Source organism: Phoca vitulina, unplaced genomic scaffold, assembly GCF_004348235.1.
Source record: "Phoca vitulina isolate PV1807 unplaced genomic scaffold, GSC_HSeal_1.0 scaffold10, whole genome shotgun sequence".
In the NCBI taxonomy this organism is placed as follows: Eukaryota; Metazoa; Chordata; class Mammalia; order Carnivora; family Phocidae; genus Phoca; species Phoca vitulina.
Genome location: NW_022589713.1, coordinates 39,185,576 through 39,206,293, shown reverse-complemented (window position 1 = coordinate 39,206,293; position 20,718 = coordinate 39,185,576). Strand labels below are relative to the sequence as shown.

The window sequence follows — 20,718 nt, the reverse complement described above, 5'->3', positions numbered from 1 at the left end:
TATATAACATATAATATAATATATATATATATATATATATATATATATTCAAAAAACAATGTGAAAATGTTTTGGAGGAGAGCTATATTAGAGACAGGTAAGAGGTTAGTACAGGTAAGAAAGGTGATTGAATAAACTCAACCAGTGGCAAGGACCAAGAGCTGGGGTGAAAATATAGTTCAAAGACAGACTGAATAAGTCTTAATGACCAATTTTATCATTAAGAATGTTGTAAAAGAGAAGAACCCAGAGATCTGGAGTTTAATGGCCTAAATGGCTTTAGAGTGAATTATTGAAAAAAAAAAAAAGAAGCAAATTTCACATTTGATTTTCATTTGAATTTGTTTGGTTTATATTAGGAAACATTGATGAAGTTAATGATCTCAGTTTGGGACAGACAAAGATATCTAAGAGCAATACCTAATAAGCAGTTAGAAACACAGGTAAAAAAAATAACCAACCAACCAAAGAATAATTATTGTGCCCTGCATCTACTTATGAACTCCGTGTCAGCTCACGAGTCTTTAGGTTCCAAAAGCAAGAGGAATGGATGAGATCAACCAGGAAAAAGACAAAACCCTGAGAAAGATTAGTATAAATGGGCAAAAGAGGAGGAATCAGAAGAAACCAAGTGAGTAGGAAGAGTACAGAGTAAGGAGGATCAGCAGGGAATGGAGTTGTGGGATCCAAGAGATAAGAAATTTCCAAAAAGGTATAAATGGTAATAATAACAACTCAAACGAGGCAAGATGTCAAATGGTGTAAGAACTAAAAGGGTATCCATTATAATGGATACATTTGGAGATCATTGGAAACATTAACAAAGGAAATTCCGGTCAAGTTTGAAACCAGACTTCATAATTCAATAGGCTTCATTAGAAAAGAATATGGGAAGACTGTGTACAGACAATTGAAGTTGTTTAGTAGTGAAGAGAAGGCTAAAATAGTATAGTCACTAGAAGTGATGTCACTGGCATGAAAATTGTTTTGCTTCTACCCTCTTGACAGGTGGAAGAGACTTGAGCATTTCTATAGGCTGAAAGGAATATTCAGTGGACAAGAAGGTCTTGAAGAGAGGGACTGGTCGATGGCATACAGTTCTTTATCAGTGAGAGTAGATCAGATGATAAGATCAAGAAGATGGGTATCCTCAGCATCTTAACGAAAATGTGTTTCATGAGGGAACTATTCATTGTCACAAACATTTAAGTGGGCAGTGAAAGAGGATGAACCATTTTTGCAACTCTTCAAATAATTCCAAGGATAGAGTATAACACTGTTAATATAAGGTGCAGATAAAGACATAGAGAGGGTGATTTAAGGTGCACAGATGGACTTGCAGCCAATCTCAATGTGGCATATGGGCAGTGAGCTGAAATGTGAGGTGAGGGCATGCAGAGGGAGAAATGTTCACTGTGTTCCATGCGGTCTTCACAGCCTTTAACATGGCATTAACCCAAAGCTCCCTTTTCGTGGCTCAGATTAGGAACCAAAATCTCTTTTTACTTTCTCTTTAGGTTTGTGATAAATCAGGAAGAATACTTGGAAAATTACGTCTTTAGAGAAGACAGTCAGATTTTAGATTATGCATCGGAAAGACGACTGCCTAAAGCGATGCATAAGAAGGCATCATTCTCTCACTGCAGTCCAGGCCTAGATCACTGCTGCATTTCTAATCCTTCACATAGAGCCTTGGGTAAGAAGGAATTTATAATAGATATATAGATAAATATTACAGATTAATACATACATACATACACAGTATGTAAAATATTAGCACTCATTGAAGCTACTTAGTGAACATATAGGTATTCATTCAATTATTATTTCTATTTTCCATTTATGTATATACATTTCTAATTGTAACTACATGTATTTTTACATGTATTTGGCTCTGCTCCCAAGCACCTTAAGTTACAAATACAAAGTACTTGGTACATAGTATGTGTTCAATACATGCTATTCCCTTCCATTATAACACCTATTTTCTGTCACTGTCACTTAGCATATAATGCCTTGTTTCATACCTTTTGAGTTAATTATTTTATTTCCCCAACTATACAATGTGATTCTTGAAGATTTTGTTCTCCATTTCTTTCCTTCCTTTTACCCAGCAAGTTTATAGTGCCTTGTTGGAAATAAGAACATCCTTACTGGATAAATCCTTAATTTTTGCTCTTGGAGAGAAGTTTTAATCAGCAAGGGAGAAAGGACTAGACTCCTTCCCTAGCCTACCATCCATGTTTACTCTTTTATGGAAGGATAGACTATGAGTTCCTTGAAGGCAAAGATCTTGTCTCACATAATGTTTTTTAAATCTGTAGAGCATAGCAAAGTGCTTGGCAGACTCGTTGGATATTTTTTGAATGAATGAATAAATCACTGCCTAAATGAATAACTCTAAGAATAGGAGATATTTAAATATTTCTGCTATCCCACAGATTTTCATTAGAGGCAGCTGACCAAATAGAAAATAGAGTTTGCATCTTTTTATCCCTCTACATCGATCTTAAATGAGGTCTTCATTCTGATTAATTCTTTAATGAGACTGTAAGAAAACTGAAAGCCATGGAGAAATCCAAGATGGAAGGCTATGAAAATAAAATAACCAACGAACTAAAGAATAATTATTGTCAATTGCAGGACAGTCAAAGCAAAGAGAAGGGATTGGAAACTGAGAAGAAAGTTTCAACCAAAGATATTCAGAATCACAGAATTTTTGAGAGGTCAGGTCATGTAGTTTAAGTCTTGTTCCTCAAAGGAAGAATCCTAGGCTATTCTTACTTATTTTAAGTAAGAGGCTATAAATTTCCAGATGATTAGTAAAATGAAGAGTGAGGGGTGTCTGGGTGCTTCAGTCGGTTAAGCATCTGACTCTTGATTTCGGTTCAGGTCATGATCTCAGGGTTGTGAGATTGAGCCCTACATTGGGCTCTGTGCTGGGCAAGGAGCATGCTTAAGATTCCTCCCCCCCTTTGCTTCTTCCCCCCCAAAAAATAAAAAAAAATTAAATTAAATTAAATAAATAAAATAGTGAAGACACAATCACCAAGTTTCTAACTTGACTCTGTCCATTGCCTTCCTGATAGCCAGAAGAAAACAGCAGAAGCATTATTCATGTTGAAATGAACTGAGAAAACACTAAAATCTTTGTAAGCTAAACTCTAGAGTTACCAGCAGGGCAACACTCTGATCCCAGAGACACACAGATACGTCTTCTAGCCTAGCTCTATCTATGCTCCCTCTTCATATCTTAGTCCTTACTCTTTCTAAGGGAGAGATAAAGAGAGCATGAGGGAGGGAGACTTATGTGGGTAGAGAACATGAGGGAATAGAGGACATGGAAGATGCTATGAAGTCAGAGTCATATATGGGAAGAAAAAAAATACAATGGTGAGAAATGTTTGGTTTAAAGTTTTTGTTTAAGGATTTAAAACAAAAGAAAGACATTTTTGAACATTTTTCTTCAGTACTGATTCCAGAGATCAAAGATACCTTAGCAATTAAAATAGAGAAAATGTAGTCTACTTACCCATTCTGTATGGCGGCTGTGGGGTCATAGGTCAGAGCCATGCCAGCCTGTATACAGGGAGGAAAGAGGAGAAAACAAATCTTAACACTTTTATCTTGGTGCCCAAAATATTCAGTACACACAAATACTTTTATCTTTACTTTCCATGATTTAAGTTTATTTTACCCTACACATTTTTCCACCCTTACTGCCAAGACTAGCATTTTTACTACCCACACATCAGAATCCACCAGCGAATTAGGAGTTTATATTATATATCCAGACAAACCAAGGAACAATGCAGTTTGGATGATTTCCATTTCTACTTCATAAACCATCCGCTGTCTAATCTGGTATCCTTATAATTTCTCAATATTGTCAAGAGCACCTATTATAAATCTCATGGCTGAAAAAAAAAAGCAAGAATAAATGTGTGGTCAGGATAAAAATAAAAGCTACTTAAAATGCATTCGACCTTTCAGAAGAAAATGTTAATAAATATTTATTTTAAAATAGATCGTATGCCTCGGGGTATGCAGATAATGACTCACAGAGTGCTTGTCCAATATATTGCTAGAACCTGTCCTACTAAGAGTGGTAGTAAGGCAAGGTCATTTACACATAATGGAAATTCTAGGCCTTGTAGCTAATAAGGAGGGGGGTCTGTTCTGTTTCTTAAAATAAAATCATCTTTGAAAAACTAAACTTCTGTAACAGACAGTAGTTCCAGAAAAGAATAATAAACTTCATGACTGTTAATTCACAGCCTATCTTCTCCTTCATACACATCATCACATTTGATCCTCACAACAACCCTATGAAGTAGGCAGGAGAAACAGTTTCTCCATTTTGTAGATGAAGACACTGAAGCTTGGAGAGGTCAAGTGACTTGCTCAAGGTCCACATTTGGAGGCAGAATCAGATTCCAGCCCACATCTTCTGAGGCTCCCTTCCACCACCTATGACACTAACCTAGGGTCTGCATGAGAACTGATGATCGTCTCCAGCAATGTGGGAGAATTTTCTCTGTGGGTGTATGGGCATACCACCCTTTGTTTCCAACACTGTCAGTCTGATTACTGCTTGTGAGTAGAAACAGAATGTAGAATGAAAGTCAAAACTGAGTAGGTTGTCATCAGGTTAGACATTTTTCTTTCTTTTTTGAAATTTAAAAGTGAATCAGACTGATGTCAATTTCCTGGCCTCGATAGTGCACTATAATTATGTTAAGATATAACAATTGGAAAAATGGGGTGAAGGGTACACAGGGCCTCCTTGTACATTTCTCTTGCAATTTCCCATGAATCTATAATTATTTCAAAAGAAAAAGAAGAAAATGAATTAGCTTTGAGGACTTTTGTAGAAGACAAGAAAAATCATAGAAACTTTAGAGAAAAGAAAAAAGAGATTTTGTGTTTTGAGTTTCAGTATAGGTGAAGGTAGTTTTCCTGTTGGGATCATTGAATTACTCAGCTTTCACACATAACTGAAATGGAAATTCTCAGGCTTTCCAAGATAGGGCCTGAAGTCCAGTATGCCCTGCTATATTCAAGCTTAGATTACATGCATTATTTTTCCCAGTTTTAAAATTGTTATTAAGACTGGTATAAAGAACAAAAGTGTAGAGCCATATATGAATGGGATCAGCATACTGGGAGCATACATAAATTGGAAGGGAGTTTGCAAGCAAAGTTGAGATGCCTGTCAGAAGTTAATAGAGGTGCACTGAAAATACATTTAATGATAACTGCATCTCACTCATGTTAAAGAAATATGCAACTGATAATATGACAAGCCGGGGGATTGGAAAATGAGAAGCAAATGTAGTAGTGCCAAAACACAAAAGAGATCCTGGGGTGCCTGGTTGGCACAGTCAGTTAAGTGTCCAACTCTTGGTTTTGGCTCAGGTTATGATTGGGCCCCTGAGTGGGGCTCATGCTCATTATGGAGTCTGCTTGAGATTCTCTCTCCCTCTCCCTCTGCCCCTCCCACTCATGCTCTCTCTCAAATAAATAAATAAATCTTTAAAACACAGACATACACAGACACACACACACACAAAGAGATTCTAAGTCTAAATTCTTCCCAAGAAGGGGCCTCTGCCATGTGACCAATGGGAGGCTGGCTCTAGGCTGAAGACTCCCCAGAATGGACCTGTCCAGGGTACAGCTCATAATCCATGGTTATGGCTGGCTACTGGAGAGGGCAGTTGTAAAAGTTGTCCATTGGGGATGAGATTTCTGTCTTAGAAATGCTAATCTTCTTTCCCCTAACTTATTCAAGACGTCACACCAGAGGCAGAAGAAAAAAGATGGGCTTTATATTCAATAGAATTATTGTTTGTTTTTGAGAGATTTAGGAAGAAGTCATACCTTCAGCCTCCTAACCACTGCAGATTGTTTAGATCATAGGGGACTTATAGGAAGCCTTTCCTAATCAACCTCATGTTTTCTTCTTTTCCTTGTACTTATTTTTCAATAGTGCTCAGAGATCAATGCTATTTAGCCTTTCTTGAATTATCAATTGTCTTGAACATTCTCTTCTTATGCCGTGTTTATTTGTTCTGGCAACTTTAGGTAAGGATTTTTTTTTCTCTCACATTTTAATTCCTTATGGATTATAGATAACAAATCACATCAGCTCTAGCTAGCAACATAGTAATTATCAATAAACTCTACCTTTTTGTTGAATATACATGTGATAATCAGAAAGCCTAAATTTGCTTCTTCCCACATCTTAAACCTCTATTTCATCTTTCAGAAGATGGAAAAGAACTAAATAGATGGCAGTATGGTTTTGTGGAAAGAATATATGTTTTGGACCTGGGTTCAAGTCTTATCTCTGTTCCATTCTAGCAGTGTGACCTTGGGCAAATTATTTAACCTGTTTGAACCTCAGTTTCCTCAACTGTTAAATGATTTAGTAATACCTACCTCATTTGATTGTTGTGAAATTTAAATGAGATTACGTTTGTAAAGCGCCCAGCACAGTGCCTGGAGACAAGACACATACATAAATATTATAATACAAAGCAACATGTGGTAAGTGCCATATGAGTGGTATAGATGAGGTGTGAGGAGAGAGGCTGGGGATGATCAGGGAAGCCATGTGGAGGACATACGGATGAGTGGAAACTTGAAAGATGATTAGGATTTCCATAGATGGAGATGAGAGATAGAGGCCAGCTCAGACAAAGAGGAATAGTATGGAAAAGATATAGAAATAAAAAGGGCAAGGTGGGTGATTCACTGCAGTAGAACATTGTGGTGAGGGGGCAGTGGGAATTAAGACTCAAAAGAAAAGGGGGGAGAACATTGATTGCCTGGCTCCTCTGGGGGAGCCTCTGAACATTTTTTGAGCAGGGAAATTATACAATCAAAGAGGGATTGGACAACAAGAAACAGCATGAGCCCCCTGGAAAACAGAGGGTCAATCCAGAGCGATGAGCAACTGGAGTAGGCACTTGGGGACAGGAAGGTGGAGAGAATCTAAGATGAGATTGTCATTGCAAAAGGGTAGGGAATGAACACAAGATTCACCTACTTCATGATTTTGCCTAGGGACAGTCCTGCCTCTGAGTACCTTTGGCAAGAGGAGACAAGAGATAGTTTCAGGTCATATGCATTTGGAACATTATGAGTAACAAAACAAGGCATGGGTTAAACAAAGAGTTGTTTGAACTTAACCCACTGGCTGAATATTGTAGCACAATAACTAGTACTTGGCTCTACCTGGTTTTCATTTCATGTGTAACAGATCGTTGAGCTATAATTCTAATATAGTCTTAATGTAGATTTTGCATTCAATTTCCTTTTGTTTCTTTCCACAAAGGTAAAAAAGAAAATCAATTTTGCTGCCCTGTCTAGCCACCTTTATACTGAGAACCATGAAATCATCATTATGTAATTACCAAATTTTATGGCATGTTTACAAACTCCAGAGTCACACAAAAAGTAAAATAACTTGGAACAAAACAAAAATGTCACACCACATATGTAGGAAAGTGATGTTTAATCCTGTCTCTCTCTTTCAAAAGAGCTTATTAGATTCACAAATATTTTCCATTTTTCAAGTTTACGTTATTTGAGTATTGGAAGCATTTGCAATTTATTTAAAACAAAAGGGGGCATTTTTGTCATTTTCCTGCAGCCTCTTAAGTTTTTGCTTAGTATTTCAGCCATAATAAGGTATTTCTAGTCCTCCCAGACAGAATCTATACTATAAGAGCTAAATATTTTACAAGAAATTTTAAAATACAGTTTACTGGAGTAGGTATCTAATTATTTTCAATAGATATAGGGATTTCACAGAGACACATCTGTTTGTCTCAGGAGCTAGATATTTGATATTCATAAAATTAAATGATTATTAATAGGTTAAATGAAGAGGTAATAATCATGAAAGTACTGCTTAAAATGTGCTAGGTGGGGGGTAGGCATTAGGCATTAATGCTTCAGAAAGATCTTCTGGACTGGAATGCTTGGTCTTATTGGAGGAGCCGAGCATCATTGACTATAACAAAGCCGAAGAGAAGATAGGCTGATGGAATTGATTTTATCATTTTTGAAACTATTTTTATACTGTCATGTAAACGTGGACCGAAGAGTTTGAGGCAAAAAACTTTACAGACAGATCTACACTGTAATTCCTGGGAAATTGAGACATCGATGTTTTAGTGTAACATTTCTCTTTTTTCTAACTTCTGCCTTGACAGATGATGCATCTTAATTGCATGAGTAAAAATGAATAATCACAAGAATTTCCAATTTTCTACAACCAGATTTAAGGCAACACTTTAGTACATACAGAGTAAATATATATTTCAGTAAATATTGTGTACTGAATTAGCACGAGATGAGTTCAGGAAACCAAAGAAAAAAAGGATAATCTAATTTTCTGGATATTATCTTGAAAGAGTTTATTTCTTGCAACCAATTTTAACAATATTTATAACTGTTAAAAACCCTATAAATAAAATAAGGTGACTTTAGAGGTGATATGGGTAAAAGGGCTTGAAAATTATAATGTGTTATAAATGTTTAAGTCCTGCCACTGTAGAGAAACCTCACTTAACTTTGTTTATATTTATTTCCCAGTATTTCTCTTTAGAAAACATGTCCTTTAGTGAAGAAATCCTGACACAAAATTATGTGTAGGATAAGGGCCAAAAAATACAAATTTTAAAAATTAAAAAAAAAAAATCTCTGACTAGAAATAGAACAAGAAAATAATTTCAACAATGTTAAATGTCAAAATATTAGAGTGTTATAACTGTAAATGATTTTTTTCCTTTCCTATATTTTTCCTGACTTTCTTAAGTTGCATATAGTTAGAATTACTTTTAAAATCCCTTTGGTTTAAAGAGGCACATTATAGCTTCTATGACTTGTTTTTAATTTTTAAATTCAGGAGGAAAAACAAAAGGCATATCATTTGTAAAAGTAATAGAGATGAGAGGCCTGGTTCAGGAGTAAGCTTGCAAATGTCAGGAAGCATTGAGCTTTGCTAGGTCAGTAGAGTATGGAAGATCTGGGATGGAATGAGAATTGCTACAGCCAGAAGGATCGATGTGAGAATGGGCAGGAGGTTATGAATAGATCCTGAAAATTCGGAGTTAATGATACAGTGATTCTAGTGATGGAAACTAGGAAGAATTCATAAATCCAAATGGCCATACTGGCTGAGAAACTTAGGATTTCATAGGTGATAGGAGAAGTGTGGATACCCACAATAGCCAAACTGTGGAAAGAGCCAAGATGTCCATCGACAGATGAATGGTTAAAGAAGATGTGGTATATATATACAATGGAATATTATGCAGCCATCAAAAGGAATGAGATCTTGCCATTTGCAACGACGTGGATGGAACTGGAGGGTGTTATGCTGAGCAAAATAAGTCAATCAGAGAAAGACATGTATCATATAACCTCACTGATATGAGGAATTCTTAATCTCAGGAAACAAACTGAGGGTTGCTGGAGTGGTGGGGGGTGGGAGGGATGGGGTGGCTGGATGATAGACATTGGGGAGGGTATGTGCTATGGTGAGTGCTGTGAATTGTGCAAGACTGTTGAATCACAGATCTGTACCTCTGAAACAAATAATACATTATATGTTAAAAAAAAAAAGAAGAAGATAGCAGAAGGGGAAGAACGAAGGGGGGGAAATCAGAGAGGGAGACGAACCATGAGAGACGATGGACTCTGAAAAACAAACTGAGGGTTCTAGAGGGGAGGGGGTTGGGAGGATGGGTTAGCCTGGTGATGGGTATTAAAGAGGGCACGTTCTGCACTGGGTGTTATACACAAACAATGAATCATGGAACACTACATCAAAAACTAACGATGTAATGTATGGTGATTAACGTAACAATAAAAAATTTAAAAAAAAAAAAAAAGAAGTGTGGATACCCAAGATCTTCAGAGGAACCAATAAAACTTGCCAGAAAACCATAAAATGATCAATACCAAGTAAGGTTTTTGGCCTAAGAAAGGATTTTAAACCTCTTTCCTGTTTAAAAAAAAAAAAAAAAGAACTAATTCTAGGAAACAATATGTTCAGGGCAAATTTGCAGGCAGGGTATCATAGCACTTGCTGAAAGGGGATGTGAGAAAATGGGGCTAGTGGTAGGGTTTTGCCAGCAATGTCTCTGGTGTGGTCAGATGATGACTGAAGGGTGTGTTTCCCCAGGCAGAGGCAGTCAACTATATAAAGCAGGTGTCTGCTCTCACCTGCTCAAGGGATGTTCCCCAGGTTATGTGCAGCCAGTCCCTCTCCGAAAGAGAAGATGAGGGACAAATGAGAGTGTCGATGAGGACATTGCCAAAGTCTACCAAAGGGAGATTATACTGCCTGGTCCTGGGATCAAACAGAAATGTCCTGTCAATAGTTCCGTGAACTATGCCCACCAACCTGTGCAATGGCTCATACTACATTCCCTATTTTCATAACTTCTAAATCTAAGGAAGATATTTATTTCAAATCATATTTGATTAGTTTGCATCATTTGACGAGTGATTTTCTTCTTCTTTCAACATTCCTTTCCCTTGGGTTCCCTGTGAGCCTAGTTTTCTTCTGACCTCAGAGAGCAATTTCTCCTTTGATGTTACTTGCTCCCCCTGCCTTTGAGATGCCTGCCGGTGCTCAGGGCCCGGGTTTGCCTTCCTCTTCTCTCCTTCTGTACTGTGATGACATTCCCTTTCCAATCGCAACTATTATTTATGTCTCAGTGATTCCTGAATCTTGGTCTCAAACTCAAGTATCTATACTAGATTCCACACATTTACTGCGAAGTTAAATTAGTAAATTGAATGTATGGTCAGTGTCTTTTTTCAAGTTATCATTTCTGGTTTGTGTGTTTACTAATATCCTTTGGCAGAGATACCCTTTCCTGCCTCTGCTTGCAACTCCCTTCCCATCCATCAGCCACACCACTGTGCAGTGAGGATTGCTCTTGTGATATAGGAAATGTCTCAGTCCTTGCTTGGTGAGTAGAGAGGGGGGAAGAGTTGGGATTGCTGAGAGACCTTCCCGATGCAGCAGGGAAGCCAGTGTACCTGAACTAAATCATGAGCAGGAGCCTAGGAGAAACTAGAGGTAGCCAGAAAACCTGGAGGCCCCTCTTATCCAAGTAATTGACTCAGAGTGCAGAGAAGATTGTGAAAAGTCATTTTGACATCTTCAGAGGTTTGTCAGAAATCAAGCAAAGGGAATGCAGGAGATTTATCACTTAAAAAATAGCAAAGACAGGCAGAGAATAGAGAAAATTCACCTCTCTATGTTTGGGGAAAGAACAAGGGGAGTCATGCTCTTGTTTATAGACTATGTCATCATAGTATTTGTCCTGCTTGGCTTTTACTAAAGCATTCTAGTCAGGCAGAAAATTTCTCCCTTATATAGCAATAAAGAAGGACAAGACAAAAAGATGCAGACAGAATTAAGGCTGGATGGCTGAGAAAGCTAATGGCTGCACAAAGAAATCATTGTCAAAAGGGAAACAGAAGGAAAGGTATGATGTGGCTGGCTAAAGTTTACAAAGCTCCAGTCTGAGTTTGTCATTAAAACCAAAGTTAAATTAAGCCTTGATTGATCATCATAAAAGAGGCAAGAGAACATTATCATATTTTATGTAGGAACTTCTGTGTTTTTCTCAATCTGAATGACTAACTTCAAAGACTCCAAGACGTTGTGTGTGTGTGTGTGTGTGTGTGTGTGTGTGTGTGTGTTTCACATCTTCCTGTCTGTGAAATTGGGGCTTGTGTGATAATTGATGGCATTTGAGTTTGGAAACTTTCTCCTCTTTTCAGTGATATTTAGAATAATATTTCATCTTTAATTGATGGTGTCATAGAGTCAATGATGTAGTGTATATACTGTTAAACCCCACCATAACACAGTAAGTAAGGTGAAAAATATAAAATGCTGAGGTTGCTACCAGAGTGAGCCTGTGCAACTGGATAGGTGGGAGTTCCAGGTATCTGACTAAGTTGATTCATATTCTCCCAGGTCCCAGGTGCAGTTTGATGCTACGTGGAGGTTGTAAGCTGCGGCTTAAATACTGATGGGGACAATTCTGAGTCTCGTGGCAGGCTGAGATTGTCAGGACAGTGCCAACAACTCCAGAAATCTCTCAGTTGGTTGATTCCCCACTTAGTTGCCAGGGAATCAGAGAACATGGAGATCAAGCATCAGCCTTTCTCCTTATAATTCTTGATATAATCTTCCCATCCTTCAGCACCTCCTAAAGCCCATACCCCAACCTCCTCCCCAAGAACATAAGTATGTTTTCCCATCCTCTTTTTTGAGAATGGGGACTAGGCAGATGACTGGAGCTCATCATCACATGCAACATATCCAAAGTTACACCACTACAGGAATTTACAAGATTTGCTTCTTATCTTTAGTGATCATAGATTAGAAAATATGGACCCAGTAGCTTTAAAATAAGAACACTTAATTGAGTAAGAAAGTTTCCATGTTAAACTACTGAGCATTCAAGTTCTTGTGCCAATGGGAAGACTTTTTGAGATTATGGGTGTCATTCACCTTGAGCCTGCTCTCTAAATTGCCAGTAAAGCACATGAAATAAATTAAGAGTACATTTGGTGGGCTGGCTAACAAATTCAACTGCAAGTGCTGTAATGCACCATAACAGCTCTTTTTTAAGACCATATATGTAAAGACTCTTTTTCAGTTCAAGGTTAAAAGAACTATTTGCAGAACCTGGCAATGTTATTAGATACATCTTAATTTTTTCCAAGGTCCCATTAAAGAAAATAATTGGACAATTAAATGCCAAGCATCGTGATATACCCAAAGGAAATTGTGAACTATATAGATGATTTTTCTACCTTTATGGAATATGTTCAAAGATAATGTGAATCTACATCCTTTCACAGCTAAGTTTTGAAATAATTCTTTAGACGTATTATTTTCCTTAAAGTATTTTTTATTTCTAATGGTTCATTGGGGCAATACTTCAATTCCATATCTCTGAAACATAAATTTTCTAATGTTCAGTATTATAAAATTAAATTGCAGTCAATATGGCTCCAAAGCTAATAGAAATGATGTATTTCTGGGCCTTGTCAAGTTCTTCTTATACTTAATAAGAAGGATGTTGACTGGTGACTGTTCAAAGAGTTTGTGAGCTGGGTGCACTATTCCAAACAGAGCCAATTGAAAGTAAGAGGGCCACATGGTTAGGTCGCATCTTGTCTTCCTCACTGCTAAGAATGTCTCAAAGCATGTTCTGTATAGCAACATTGGTAACAGCTAGTGATAGCGAAATGTTTTCATAAACTCAACAAAATATTCTGTTCAGCTATATAATTCATCAATTCTCAATAGTGGCTCAATCTTTTCCTTGGTATCTAGCAATAGTCCATGTTTTCTTTCACTTTTCTTTCTTTTTTTCTCCATCCAAGTCCCTCTCTCCTTGCCAGCTCTTGGCTTTTATGATTACATGACCTTCAAGAGAAAAGTGGCTAGAAATTTGAACACCACCTAACGTTTCAGTGCTACCTAATGCTTGGAATGCAGATGATGATTTGGAATGTGATCTTTTAAAACCTTTAATAAAATGTGGGTCAAAGTGAAAATAAATTAATTTCTACTTGTTGTATAGTATATTTTATTAAATAAGTCAAAAATTCAGCAGGAGAAATGATACTGGTAGCAGATTTCCTTTCAAACAGATGTTGTATCATTAAAAATAATCCCCATTTGGAAAATAAATAGACATGACATGAAATTGGAAACCAAGGACTTAAGCATTTGAGTCATAAGAAACACATAGCAAAGCTGGCTTTCAGATTAACAAACCCTGAGTTGTGTTGATGATATTATGAGAGTTATAATAATGGTTAATACTGGAGTGATTATAGTTTTCCAGGAACCGTGCTCAGTGCTTTACCCTCACTGCTTCATTTAATCCTTCCAATCACTAAATATGCCCTTTTAGCCATTCTCATTCTACTGATGAGGAAACTGAAAAACTTGCCCAAGGTTTGTCACTCAGCTCAAAAGCTGTGGATTTGTGATTGAAATGCTCAAGTTTGCCCCCTAACCACAAAAGTAGACTGTCTGGTAAAATATGAAGAACAGCAAACAATACTGAGCACATCACAGATGCTGGCACACACGATTCCTTAAAATTCAGAAAGTATTATTATTCTCACTAGGTACATTAGAGAAGGACGCAAGATTTACTCTATCAACCCAAGCTCCAGTTGGTCCTCTAAATATTATTCTCTGTGCCATTCCATGCCCAAGGGCATAGGGGCCTCTACTGGACAAGGAACAAGGTGGGGCTTTTCAACTCGGGGGTGATTTTTCTGGTTTGTAAATGCATATAAATCAGTTTCTCAGTTACCTACCCCGAAAAACAAACACGATCAATCAAACAGTTAATGGTTAGTAACAAGACAAGTGTGCACTGACATTCTTGTGGCTGCTACTTTTGTTATTTTTATTATTTTTTTGTTGGCTTTCATTTTCTTTCACTGTGCTATAGTGGTATGGAGATAGTCACAGTCAGTGATTGCACTTGCGCGATACTAAATTATATCTTACCCATCATTTAATTGCCTACTTTACAGACAGAGAAGATCTTTGCCATTTTAGGTTCCAAAGGGGTGGGAGAATCTGTCTGTATGTTTACGTCATGTCCATTATGTCCAGTCTGGTTCCTCCCACATACGGTACATCAGTAAGTGCTCATCGACTGACTGGATGCTTTTTGTTTAAACTGCTTCTTCATTTTTAAAAATCTATTTCGAACAGAATTCTTCTCTTAGAAAGATCGTTTCTACAAAAAGTAGTCATATATTGAGAAAGTGAGAAAGCGAATAGGAAACACAAGGAGATAGAGGGGTTCTCACTGTGTCTGAACATTTCTAATACACATTCAGGGCAAGGGGCATTCCTTGCACCTCATTATGTCCTGGGGACACAGCATAAAGTATCAGTCATGGAAGAAGCAAAGGCTTTATGACAACAAGAGTACTGGGGATTATAGTGATGGAGACACAGTTGAAATTCAGAATTATGATGCCAATTCTGTGTGTACTCATTTTCTTTCAGAAAAATAAAAACAAAAGCAAACATAAAAATTAAGACATAGCCCTCAAAGGAAACGTTTATCTTGAGTGGGAAAATAGGATGTCTTATTTTGTTATTGAGTATGGCTATCTATCTACTCAGAAATCTAAAAAGGCATCTTTGTCTCAATCATAAGTGGATTTAGTCAGAATGAATAATTACTCCTAATACCTTGAGGCACTATGAGGAGGAAGCTGGATGTTTGGAATCAAGTTTATCAACTTTGTCTGCACTTGGCTATGGACTTCGTTACAGTATGAGAAATCCCATTCTCCCACATGATCTTTGCAGGCTTTCATTCACTTACTGGCACTGAAGAGAATTTTTATTAATAGTAGCTGTGAATGGACAAGAGTTATGAAACTTTACAGCACAGGGGAAGTTTTCATCCATCACTGAAAACAAGTTGATTTCAGGTCTGAAAATAGACAACATATTATCTAGGTTGTAGGTTGTAACAGATCACTTAGCTTAAGTTGGCTGTGATAAAACTGATAACCTTAGCTCTCAGCTCACTAATAGTGGATTTTGTGGGTGCCTTAATGAGACCTAATTTAAGGAAATTAAAGTATATTCTGTCAGTTTATTCCACCTCTTAAAGGTTTTCAAATGCACATGTCCAGGTAGAGCTACACTATTTCACTACAGTAAGGAACACAATTTACATCTGGTTTGTGTGAATGGTACCTCCTGGTATTAGGAAGTGCATGTACTGTATCCCTATACCCAAAGGCTTGTGTCTTTAGGCAAATAGAAATGCACTCAAATAAAATGTCTTCGAGATATAATATATCATCATGTCTCATCTAAAACTTGTTCCTTACTCGGGAATAGTATTCCTTAGCATTCCTAGAATGCATCCTAAAAAAGCTTACTGGATTTTCTCTCCAACATAAACTTGTAAACTATTCCTGGGAACCCGAGTGCTGATTGTTAACAATATTATTTTAGGCCCCGTAGTTCATCTCCATATGCAGACTGTGAAGACAATCTCATTAAATGTTTTGTTTCCACAGTAAGGGAAGTATCTTCAGAGCATCACATAGAGAGAACGTATTTGTTATTGCTTATTGTTTTGAAATTGACTCTAGCAGAGAACTGTAAATCATATAAAAGCAAGAAACACCATTTTATTGCTTTTAGTTTTTATAATAAAATCTTGGCATTTCTTCACTAGACATTCAAATACTTTGTTGGACTACTTCTTGTTCAATTGCCCTGTCTCTTGTGTCATAGCTAAAATACTATTTCTTGGAAGTTCAATTCCCGAAGCAATTGCTATCAATGACATTTACTGACTCAATTACTATAGGGCTTGGAAAGATCTTATGGAAGCTAGACTAGAGTTTTGAAGCCAGTGAGAAATAGTTTGTTTCTGATATTTGCACTATTTAAGGATAATGTCCGAGCATGAAAACTGGGGGAAATATCACCATCGTCTGTGATTTGACACACAGCATTTACTTATATTTGAAAATTCTGAAGGAAAACTAGAGACTAGTTACAACAAATGTCAACATAAAGTAACGTCAAGGTTTGAGTGACTCTAATCATCATAGTAGAAACATGCATCTTTTGATTTAAGCCATTCATCTTTACAACATAGTTGAATATTTTTGATCAGCTGTGCAAAATATTTGGGTACCAAACAAATTTAGTGGCTTTTTGGTAGTCATTGGAAAAGCATTCTTTGGAAATACAGGAAGAAGTAACAGGAGTTCTTCTTCATGTTCCTGATTTATATATAGATGTGTGTGTGTGTGTAATTACACATATTATTGAAATTATATATATTTATTTGCTTGTTTTTAATTTTTTCATTTAAGTAGAGTTGACATACAATGTTGTATTAGTTTCAGGTGTACAAAATAGTGATTTGACAAGTCTATACCTTACGCTATGCTCACACATGTAGCTCCCATCTGTCACCATACAACCCTATTACAATACCGTTGACTACATTCTTTATGCCATAGCCTTTTATTCCCGTGACTCCTGATATATTTTTGATTCCTGCTTCCCGATTCTATTCCTGATTCCAGACCAGTCATTTGGGAGAGCATTAACAAGATCAACTCGGGAAACATTTTGCCTGAAGTAAAGAATATGGCCTCAGCTGCAAGGGGATATCTAGCCAGTGCATTTCTTGATAATCATAGTGATGATAAAGTGAGACCATTTCTGAACTAGGGGTGACATTAAAACATTGCATCACCATTATGGCAGAAGCACTGGCCACTCAGAATGTAAATGCTGGAGTAGGATCCTAGGAAACTCCTGCTATACCAGCTAGCACCCCATTCTTGTGAAATCATAAGAGGTCCTGCAGGAGGCATCATAGAAGAAGGGGTGGAGGGGTTGCACTGAAGGATTAGTGCCAGCAGTTACTTATTTAATGAAACAAATATGTCTTACTATTTTAACAAGCACACTGGCTTTTCTGATATATGGAAGTTGAATATGAGCCCTATGCTTGGCTCAAGTATTTTTTAGGACAGTAGTTCTCAAAGTGTGGGCTAAGGACACCTGAGGGTTCCTGAGATACATTTAGGAGATCCACAGGTCCTCCCTTTTCCAATGACATGTCTATGTGGAGTTAAGATCTTCTTCAAATGATTAAACCAAAGAGAATATTGCAGCAGGTTGAATGCTGATGCAGATATGCAAATCTGGTCATCTTTTATTAAGTCAGGCATTAAAGTGATTTGCAAAAATGTAAAAGAGTACTATTCTCAAAATTTGAAAGATACAATATTTCCTATAAAAATATAAGGATTTTGTTAACATGGGATGGGCTTATTGTTTTTTGATGAACTAATAAATAATTATTAAGAGTATAGAGAGATACTGAGACCAAAGAGTTTGTGGATTGCTACATTAAGAAGTAAAACGATGAGAACCATAGAACACTGGGAACGAGAGGCCTAATAGCCCCAATCTCTGATCATTCTGCTTAGAGTTTTGGTTGTCACTTGAGAGATTAGTTAATAACTTTAAAATATCCCTGTGTATTTCACTTATGCAAAAACATGTCCAGCAGCATATATTTGTATTTCAAAACCTTGCTCATTTACACTAATTTATGTGTATAAAGTTTTCAGTACTAGATTATTTTTTTGTAAAGAAGTACATTTCACTAACTATGCTAAAAGAACTGTTATCAAAATACCCTCAGAAGAAAATAGCATTACATAATAAATTAAATTTTATTAGCTTATCAATTGTGAATGCTTTAGGTACTTCTAAGATAGTTAAACATTTCAGGAGAAATCCATTTCACATTATCTTTTTTTTTTACCTGATGTTCAAGAGAGAGGCAGAGAAAACATAAGCCTCATTCTGTGCTATTATCCCAAATGCTGAAGCATCAGAATTGAAATTATCATCTTACATTTTATCAGACAACAGTGATTGAAATATTTACCATTATTTTATATAACAAAAAAAAACTCTGAAAAGCAAAAAACAACAACAACAACAAAAACGAAAACCAAAAAGCATGCAAACAAGTAAAAACACCCAAAATGATCTTCTTATAATGTTGGGATGCCAAAGGGCTACAAAGAAAATGGAAAACAAGGAGGAGAAAAATGGCAAAGGAGTAGGAGACCTAAATTTCGTCTGGTCCCAGGAATTCAGCTAGATAGGGATCAAACCATTCTGAACAACTATGAACTCGACAGAAGATCAAAGAAAAGAATAGCAGCAACTCTCTGAACAGAAAAGCGACCACTTTATGGAAGGTGGACATGCAGAGAAGTGAATCCGAGGTGATATTCAGGAAGATAGATGGCGGGGGGGGGGGGGCCTCCATCAGCTGCTACTGGCAAGTGATAGAGCAGCAGAGCACAAAATCAGAAATTTTAGAAGTTGGCTCCACTGAGGGACGTCGCTCCAGTGGCTAAGCGGGGGTGTAACCCTCGCTGGGACAGTGTGGTCTCAGGACCCTCGGGGTCACAGAAAGACTGGGATGCCTGAGTGCGGCCGAGCTCCCAAGTATCAGAGCAGGGAATGGCTGCAGACACAGAGCCGAGGCGCGGGCTCTCAGCTCGGGGTTGTCATAAACCGTGATCCGCAGCACAGTCAGGCCACTGCTCTTCCAGCAGGGACCCAAAAAGTGGCAGATCGGGAGAGACTCCCCTTCCTCCCCCGGGAGGAGCGGCACAGGAGTGCACCACAGGGATATGCTGGGTTTGGAGACTCCAAACGAGGTCATGTGCCAGAGACAGAAACGCTCGGTCACAGGGCTGGGTGAGCACAGAGTGCGGCTGGAGACCGGGAAGACGGGAGTGACTGACTGCTTTTCTCTGGGGGCACACTGAGGAGTGGGGCCCCGAATTCTCAGCTCCTCCAGGGCAGAGATTGGGAGGCCGCCATTTTCACTCTCATCCTCCAAAGCTGTACGGAAAGCTTGCAGGGAACAAAAGCTCCCGAGAGCAAACCCGAGCAGATTACTTAGCCCGGACCCAGCAAGGGCGGAGCAATTCCACCTCCAGCAAAGACATTTGGGAATCCGAGGCGATATTTGGAAGGCTAGATGGTGGGGGAGGGGGCCTCTGTCAGACGCTTCTGGCAAGTGATAGAGCCGCGGAGCACAAAATTGGAACTTTTAGAAGTCGGCTCTGCTGAGGGACCTCGCTCCAGTGGCTAAGCAGGGGATGGGAACCCTTGCGGGACAGTGTGGTACCAGGACCCTTGGGGTCAGAGAAAGATGGGGGTGCCTGAGTGCGGCAGAGCTCCCAGGTATCGGAGCAGGGAAGCCGGCTGCAGAGACGGAGCCGAGGAGTGGGCTCTCAGCTTGGGGTGCCATAAACCATGATCTGCGGCACAGTTGGGCCACTGCTCCTCCAGCAGGGACCCAACAAGCAGCAGATCCAGGGAGACTCTCCTTCCTCCCCCGGGAGGAGTGGCCCAGGAGCACACCGCAGGGATCTGCTGGGTTTGGAGACTCCACACCGAGTTGGGAGCCAGATATAGAAATGCTTGGTCACAGGCCGAGTGAGCACAGAGTGCAGCTGGAGCCCGGGGAGATGGGAGTGATTGACTGCATTTCTCTGGGGGAGCACTGAGGAGTGGGGACCCAAGTTCTCGGCTGCTCTGAGGCAGAGATTGGGAGACTGCCATTTTCACTCTCGTCCTCCAAAGCTGTATGGAAAGCTTGCAGGGAACAAAAGCTCCCGAGAGCAAACCCAAGCAGATTACTTAGCCCGGAACAGCAAGGGCAGGGCAATTCTGCCTCCAGCAAAGACATTTGGGAACCACAGCAACAGGCCCCTCCCCCGGAAGATCAGCAAGAACCGCCACCCAAGACCAAGTTTACCGATCAATGAGAACAGCCAAACTCCAGCACTAGGGCAATACTGCACATAGAATTGATGGCTTTTTTTCCCATGATTCCTTAGTCTTTCAAAGTTAATTTTTTTTAAACTTCTTTTTTTGAATTTTTCTTTTTCCCTTTTTCAACCAACCTCTTATCAATCTCTTTTTTAAAAAACATTTTTATTTTTCATTTTTAGAGTCATATTCTATCTCTTCATAGTAGTTACCCTTATTTTTGGCATATATATATATATATATATATATATATATATATATATATATATATA

The 20,718-nt window shown here is 38.3% G+C and overlaps 1 protein-coding gene across 2 annotated transcripts in view; it reads right to left on the bottom strand.

Moving 5' to 3' along the window:
* RBMS3 (RNA binding motif single stranded interacting protein 3) overlaps positions 1-20,718 on the bottom strand; it is a 1,498,583-nt gene that overhangs the window by 104,610 nt on the left and 1,373,255 nt on the right. For both annotated transcript variants that reach the window (XM_032408843.1, XM_032408844.1), the window contains one exon: positions 3,533-3,579. In XM_032408843.1, the coding sequence (XP_032264734.1) occupies positions 3,533-3,579 (47 nt within the window). The remainder of the gene's footprint in view (positions 1-3,532; positions 3,580-20,718) is intronic.